Genomic DNA, 8,318 nt, shown 5'->3' with positions numbered 1-8,318 from the left:
AAAACTATTTAACCTTAAATATTTTTCTTTTAGAACAACTCTTCTAGACCCGAGAGAGAGAGTCCTCAATAACAAGTAACTTTGTAATCCAATACTAATTGGGCCTCCATGTTCTCTAAGCCCAATAAGGCCTACATCTGTTTTTGGTTTTGGTGGGAATCTTGAACCATTTCCCGCCATTACATTTCATTTTCCCCCAAATCTTGTAGCCAGCAACTTGTTCTTCAATTCAATTCAATTCAATTCAGTTCAGTTCAATTCAACTCAGCAAACGTAAAAGTAATCAATCAATCGTTGATTAATAATAATCAACTAAATTAATCATATGGAAATATCCAGATCGAAGAAGGTAGCATCAGCTGACGTACGTGTTTCCAAACTCCAACTTTACCGGTCACCTCCCACTCTCGAAGTCCGCCTCGAAGACTTCGAACGATTCGCAGTTGATCGTCTCCTAGGTTGAATTTTTTTATCTTTAATTTCATTCGTTTTTATACCTTATCGCTAATTTTTTTATATTTCTAGGGTTAAGTTCTTGCTTCTAGAACAATTTGTGAAAATATACTGAATGTTTTTTTTCTTTCTGCTGTCACTTCTATTATATGAAATTATAAATTATAAAATGTTTTTGTGTTTTTAAATTCTTTATTGTTGAATAGTGTAATCAGATGCCTAAATTTGAAGAAAGGTAATCATTTAGGAGGTTTTATTTTTATGACCATGATTTTGTGACATTATGTATTAGTTACTTTATTTATGATTTTTGGTAAAACTATAGTAAATAAGACAAATAAAATTCATCTAGTTTAATTAGTTAATTTATTTATGATTTATGAATGCAGTACTAAGAGGAATATCTGATGGATTAGCTAGAGGAAAGAAACCCGATGAAATGGAGGAGTTGGTTCGTACTGCTTCTTTATATTTCGTATATGTATGTTTCTATATTATATTATTATTAAGCAGTGGTGATTTGTTCTTGTAGGCAAATGGCTTATGGGATGCCCACATGAAGCATCCACAGTCATCAGAGATTATAAATAAGGATATCATATCTCATTTTGTCTTGCGCCTCGTGTATTGTCGCAGGTATGTTTCAAGAATTCTTTTTACTCTTCTATCTTTTATGTGATTTGATATCTAATGAAGATTTAACTGTTATTATTATTTTTTATTAAATACTAGTGAGGAACTGCGGAAATGGTTTCTTCAGATGGAAAGTGCTCTTTTTCGATACCGATTTCGGCCTGAAACTCCCGAAGTACATGTATGACATTTATCTTGCTTTATGTCGATGATAATAGTTACAAGGTAAAAACTTATTTTAATTACCTTAATTATTAAAAATTCTGGTTTCGTGCTACAGAAAGCGTTGATGACTGAACTTGGTATTCCTTACGAAGTTGTTAGCTCTACAGACCTAATGGTATATTTGCGTTACTACCGTTTTTTTCTAAGTAGCTCATTGCTTGTTTGATACTGGTTATTTATTTTTATACTGGTGATGCAAATATGAAACATTTTTTTTTTACCATTTTGTGATTTTTTTTAGCGATTGAAGGATAGTTTGTCTCAAGTTGCACGATCAAACAACCAACCTGCACCCTGTATGTTATTAATGCATTACTAATGACGTGAAGTTTATGTAATTTAGTTCTTGTGCTCAAAATAATTAATTTTATCATTTTTAATTTTGTTTTCTTTATTTTTGTGTTTTGTTTTACTGCAGCTACTGGAACGTTATACAAGGTACATTGACTAGTTAAACCTCATGCACCACGTGTTTGTCGTTATCATTATTTTATATTGTGTCTTTTTTGACCATGTTTTAGGTTGATGTTGATTTTGTTTCAATTGATGTAGGTCCCATTTGAAGAAGTTCCAGAACTTGTGGCAAGTCGCAAAGTGATCATTCAAAAAGGGTATGCGTATGTTGCCTTAGCTCAGGTGAACGAAGCTTTTTAATTGAATTTTTGTTGTATTAATGTGTACATTTTTATATAATCTATTTGTTTTAGTAATTGTTTTTAATCTTATGCAATTAGATTGTCTCGTTCGTCGTTCCACACTTCCGTAGCCATCTTTCGAAAGCCCTCATTCTCACGAACAGGTAACCTTGTTAATTTTAAGGACTAGACAAACAACATATTGGCATGAAAATTATTACACTACCTTTAACTTCTAAATATAATTCTTTGATTACAACAATTTAGTACGTTTTCTATAGTCTACATGTTGGGCGACTCATTTTGACTTTTTCAACCTTTTGACCGAACACCTTATAGTCTAAAGTATATATGTACTTGTTTCACCCCCTTGGTACAAACACAAAAGGAGCTGACCCATTCACAAGTATTCGATCTGCTTTAAAAAAGTAAAACAAAAATAAAAAATGCTGACCAGCATTTAACTTAAACTGAAAAAAAAAAAAGTGTTGGGTTGAAATTGCCACCTATTGTTATGATGGTATTTAATAAGTTTATTACTGAATGACCAACTTTTACTTCCCAGAAAATGGACATCGACGATCAGGGAACAAGAGAAGGACCGGTTAACACCTGTGAGTTTTTATATTACTTAAATATATTTGTTTTTTTGTTTGTGCACACTATTTTAAATATAATTCTCCTGATTATAATTTGGTATTATAGATAGTTGAAGCTCTATCTACCAGTTATCTGGGTCCTGATTATTCTCAGGTATGCTACCCAACTTTTATACCATGTTACTTGTGAATTATAAATGTTTTGTTGGTATTTAATTTCATGTTTACTATCTTGATAGGACAAAGAACTTGGTGAAATATCTTTGAAAGATATTGATCAAGCAGCCAGAACATCATTTCCTTTGTGTATGAAGCACCTGTTCAACTCGGTAAGTGATGTGATACGTGCTGCTTTGTTGCATGGCAATTTGTTACTTATTCAGAATTCGTTTACATTTTGTATGTTTTTTTTCTGAATATGACCAGTTACGGGAGGATCATCATTTGAAACATGGTGGGAGAATGCAACTGGGCTTATTTCTCAAGGTACCAGCTCTATGTTTTGTTATGGATCCTGCACTGTTGTAAAAGTCGGCCTACGTGTCGGTTTGGGACTAGGGACTAGCCAGGGGCGGACCATAGATGGGTCAACCGGGGTCGGCCACCCCGACGACCCAAATGTTTTTAGTGTATTATGCGTTAAAGTTTGGCGTTTAATGTATTTTATATGTTAAAAGTCTACAGTTTGCCCCCATTTTCATATTTTTTGAACTTTCTAACATTTTGCACCCATTGAAAAAAACCCCGGATCCGCTACTTACTAGCCCCGTCCTTACTTGCCCAAAACGCGTTAAAAGTCGGTCAATGCTAACAAGTCAGGTCAAAGTTGGTCAAAGTTGGGTCGAGTCGGGTCTGAGTTGGCCAAAGTCAAATTATCGTCCAAAATTTAATATTTTGTTAAAATAGATTTTGTATCATATATCTATCCGCAACTCAGTTTTACTCGATCATACAGCTTAGCTACTTTGACCCTATTTTTATGCTGAATCTGATCGTAATTATAACCTTTCAATACTTAGGGTGTTGGTTTGAAGTTGGATGATGCACTTGCATTTTGGAAGGCAGAGTTCTCCCAAAAGGTAATCATAACGCATAGTCGATATACTTTCAGCTAACAAGTAATACAAGTAGTATTATTTGTAAATTTTTTGTAATTAGTTTCTAATTTTCTATGGTTTATGCATTAACATGTTACTTGTAGGTTGGTTCTGAGAGATTTGACAAAGAATATGCGTACGGCATACGCCACAATTACGGTAAAGAAGGAAAGAGAACGGTAAGAAACAAATTACGAATTGGTCTGTATTTCTTTTTCATCTTTAATTAAACACGCTAACATTTTCTTTATATCTTTTGCAATATACAGGATTATACACCTTTTTCTTGTCAGAAGATTATACTATCAAATCCAGGAGTTGGTGACCATCATGGTTGCCCTTTTCGCCATTTTAGGTACTTTTATTGCTAAAAATTCACTTATTGTGTTTTGATGAAGTCTCTCAGTATTAGATAATATAAAAACTATACATTCCTACTTACAGGTAAACATAGGTCTGTTTCGACCTGAAACATCTTCTGTTTGACTTTTTTAGTTTTGTACAAGTACACAATAATCAAAGTTTCACAATAGAAATGGTACAAGGTTTTATTTTAAAGGACTTTCAGGTCCCTCTGACCCATTTGGCCGTTTAATGATGAAAAATAACCTTAAACGGTCTGTTCGTAAGTCAAAACCAAAAACTTATTGCTGTTTTATTTCTTTGTTTTTGTTCGTATGAAGCATATTAATATTAATTTAAATTATATGTTCCTACGCGGTAACCTTGTTAAGGTTCCATTTACTTTAAAGTGTATTTGTTCGTCTTTATATCTTTTTGTTTATTTATTACATATACTTTACCTTTTATCCTTTTCCTAACATGTTGAATGATTTTTCTTTGAATTTTTTCTACAGTGAAGAAAATTTAAGGGCAGCCCTTGGTAAAATGGGAGTAAGTAAAGGAATGGATGATGTGATACAAAAAGCTAAAAGTAGACATTATCAGGTCATAAACTCTTTAAATACTTTAAAATTATATATAATTGGTTGTCGATGATTAATTATCTCTCAAATTCTGCACCATTTTTTTTAAATAATATGTTTGCAGTTAGCGTGCACGTTGACTTTTGAAGCTCTTCATGGCACATCTCTTGATGCTGGAATCAATCATCCAAATCAATACTTCAATGAAAGCCAAAAGATTCTCAAAGAAAAGGTAAATTAAATAGGTGATCGAATGGGTATATCGGGCCGTGTTGCATAATTTGATAAAAAGTGGTTCATACATTGCATTATTGCAGTTTGCTCTTTTTATTAATAAAGTAGTTTATAAGGTTGTATGCGTAAACATAGAAAAATACTCTTTGGGGTTATTTTGACCCGTTTCCTTCGTATCCATTTTTATTGCACCCTTTGTGAGATTAAACAATAAACATAACCCAAACTGGCCAATGCTAAAGTAAATGGGTCCAAATTACCATCTCTCTGTCGATTGCTATGTCAAATCTCTTTCCAATTGATATTTTTTTAAGTGTAGTTTTACTTAATCATAGTTTGTTTCTGAATAAATATCTCTCAGGCATGTAACTGTAGAGACGATAACTCTAACATTAATTATTAATTTACATTATTATTAAATGGTGGATATTCATAGACAAACTATGGAGTTCGGGTATGGTATTTGCTTACTTGCATCTTTTGTTTCGTTACATCGTTTCAACTTATTTTCACACTTTGTTGCAGAAACAGTTGGAAACATGAGTTGTACAAGTTATATTGTCGTTTTATGCCAATGATCTGCTGTACAATGGAGTCATCGGTGAAGTTGCAGGTGGTGCATCAGTAATGGTCAACTAATGCACATATTTTAAGTGTAGTAGTGAAAAGGAAAGGATTATATAATAATTATATAATTATTATTATGATTTGACTATTGTTATCTGCTTGTGGTGATTAGTGTAGGATCTAGAAACACGTTTGTAACGAAATGTTTTACTGATATTTTAAGTACTTAGACCGGTAGTAATGGGCCTCGCACTCTCAGTTTTGAAGTTAGCCCTGGAGGGAGCTGATGCCACTTCCTCGTGAGGCTCGCATAGCATACTCGAACATGATATAACTTCCAATTTCAAACGGCATTGTAGCCTTAGCTAACGCCAGCGGTCAATAGAGATGGCAATGGCTACTTGATCCATGATGGATTGTAAGGATCGTATAGCCCAAACACAATGTCCTGCAATATAAGCCCAAGAATCCATCCTTTTCTAAAACCAATTGGTATTAGAGGGACTTCCCCTTAGACTTATATAAGTACATTTGTTTTTGTCTCCCTCCTATGTGGGATAGGTTTGCACCCCAACAATCCTCCCCTCAAACCGAAGATCACATCACCGAGCCTCTCCTTCAACGATACTCCTGCCATCTTATATCACCGGTCTCTTTTCTTTCACTACCGGGACACGCCTCTTATACCGCCGATCTCTCTCTTTCACTTTTCTTTCACCATCGGGACACGCCGCACTTCCACGCCTTGGGAAGGAAGACTTTCGATATAAGGCACCATGGCTCCATTATCGTTGGCAAACTGAGGGGTGTGCCATGTCGCACCGTGCGGTTAGGGGTGCACCACCACTGCGTTATTCACCACATCGGGCTATAGCCTAGCTCTGATACCACTTGTAAGGATCGTATAGCCCAAACACAATGTCCTGCAATATAAGCCCAAGAGTCCATCCTTTTCTAAAACCAATTGGTATTAGAGGGACTTCCCCTTAGACTTATATAAGTACATTTGTTTTTGTCTCCCTCCTATTTGGGATATGTTTGCACCCCAACATGGATATGGTTAACCTAAATGAATTTGAATACGGATATAGATTAACCTAAATGAATATATATGGATGAAAGTTTCATCTGTGGATAAATTCATTGACACTCGAAATACATATATAAATATAGATATATGCAAATATGTTTACTATTACAAATGTATTTACCATTAAACATACATTTTGCTTGTAACCATATTATAGATGCGCAAAAACTGGATCGTGATCGGTTTCGGATCTGAAAAAAATTTGAAAAACCGGTTTTTCCTAGGTTCGGATAGGTTTTTTGGGGTCGGTTTTCTTTCGTTTAATTTTTTGGAATTGCTGGTTCTTGATCGGTTTTTATCGAATTTTTTCCGGACTAGTATTATTACTGAATTCAATATCTAACAGTTATATTTTTAGTGGTTCGATTTGTATAATGTTTGAACAACAATAATGTTAATATAATAAATATAAATAAAAGTTATAACGTTTAAACGAATATAAATAATATAATTATAAGTTATAACGTTTTAACACTATAAATAATATAAATATCAATATTTTTATTTATAACACTCATCACAATAAATAATATATATAACAACATTTCTATTTCAACAATACAATTATAATTTATATAAAAGTTAATACATTTCGAGCTTCGACATGGTTATCATCCAAAGATGTATTAACGGACTAAAGTATATCGAACTTCGTTATTGCCAACACCCGTTATATTTTACTCGTTATGCTTTGTCGTTCTAGATATCGTTCTTGTGCTTCAAATTCATCGTACTTTAAGTGTTGTTGCATGTGCGATACATTAATTTCAATGTTAAAGGGATCATATTCACATTCATCCAATTCAATCTCCGTATTTTCTTCGATTGATGAAAATGATAATCCGAATTCCTGTGTTTCTATAATCATACAATCTTCAATGTCATTATCTACTGGACATTCTAATGATTTTTGATATTGTATTCTATCTACCTTGTCCAAATAATCCTTCAAACATATGCATACTTGTACGGCTTTAGGGGTAAGTCTTGACCTTCTTTTCGATATAATTCGACCGCTAAGAGAAAAGGCCTAGTTCACAAATTCGGATATTTTTTCCTTCATTAGTTAAAGTTATTGTAAAACTAGTGAGCTACTTGGGTAATAAACACCTACTACTTTTTTCGTTGCCTCTTTAAAAACTTGTTAATGCTTCTAAGTCATCCATTCGTGATTTTCAAACGTTCGTTGCACGAATTTTTTGTAGTCATGATGTGGTTCGTTGCTCGAACGATATATAGTTACTAATGATCTTCTAAATTTATCTTATAGTGGAATACAATAACATAAACAACCTTGAACAATCAAGTTTATAATATGAACAACACAACGTGTATGAATAAAAGCACCATTTAAAACCGGCTGCATTCGTATTTTTAACATATACATGGCACTAGTATTCTTAGACGCATTATCTAACGAAATAGTTGAAATGTCCCGTTCATATTGATTATAAACGTTTCATATTAATTGATTTCGTTGCGAGGTTTTGACCTCTATATGAGACGTTTTTCAAAGACTACATTCGTTTTTAAAACAAACCATAACCTTTATTTTATCGACAAAAGTTTAAAGGACATAACCTAGGTTATCAAGTAATGATAATCTAAAATATCACGCTTACACACGACCATTACATAATGGTTTACAATAAATATTATGTTACAACAAAGAAAACTTTCGAATGCAGTTTTTAGACAATATCATACAAGCATGGACTCCAAATCTTGTCCTTAATTTAGTATGCAACAGCGAAAGCTCTTAACAATCACCTGAGAATAATAATGCTTAAAACGTCAATAAAAAATGTTGGTGAGTTATAGGTTTAACCTATATATTTATCAATCATAATAATAGACCA

At 33.2% G+C, this 8,318-nt stretch overlaps 1 protein-coding gene across 1 annotated transcript; it reads left to right on the top strand.

The window, feature by feature from the left end:
• The first annotated feature begins 325 nt into the window (after positions 1-325).
• LOC139872831 (probable DNA primase large subunit) lies at positions 326-5,547 on the top strand. Its single transcript, XM_071860759.1, is given in 18 exon segments — positions 326-458; positions 843-904; positions 986-1,089; positions 1,186-1,267; positions 1,367-1,426; positions 1,553-1,639; positions 1,864-1,947; positions 2,046-2,110; positions 2,512-2,560; positions 2,652-2,699; positions 2,785-2,874; positions 2,972-3,031; positions 3,565-3,624; positions 3,747-3,821; positions 3,912-3,997; positions 4,500-4,590; positions 4,693-4,800; positions 5,328-5,547. Coding segments are annotated over 18 exon segments (1,362 nt in total). The 3' UTR covers positions 5,346-5,547.
• Positions 5,548-8,318: the final 2,771 nt, after the last annotated feature.

Source organism: Rutidosis leptorrhynchoides, chromosome 10 (assembly GCF_046630445.1).
Source record: "Rutidosis leptorrhynchoides isolate AG116_Rl617_1_P2 chromosome 10, CSIRO_AGI_Rlap_v1, whole genome shotgun sequence".
In the NCBI taxonomy this organism is placed as follows: Eukaryota; Viridiplantae; Streptophyta; class Magnoliopsida; order Asterales; family Asteraceae; genus Rutidosis; species Rutidosis leptorrhynchoides.
This window is presented reverse-complemented; position numbering and strand designations above follow the sequence as displayed.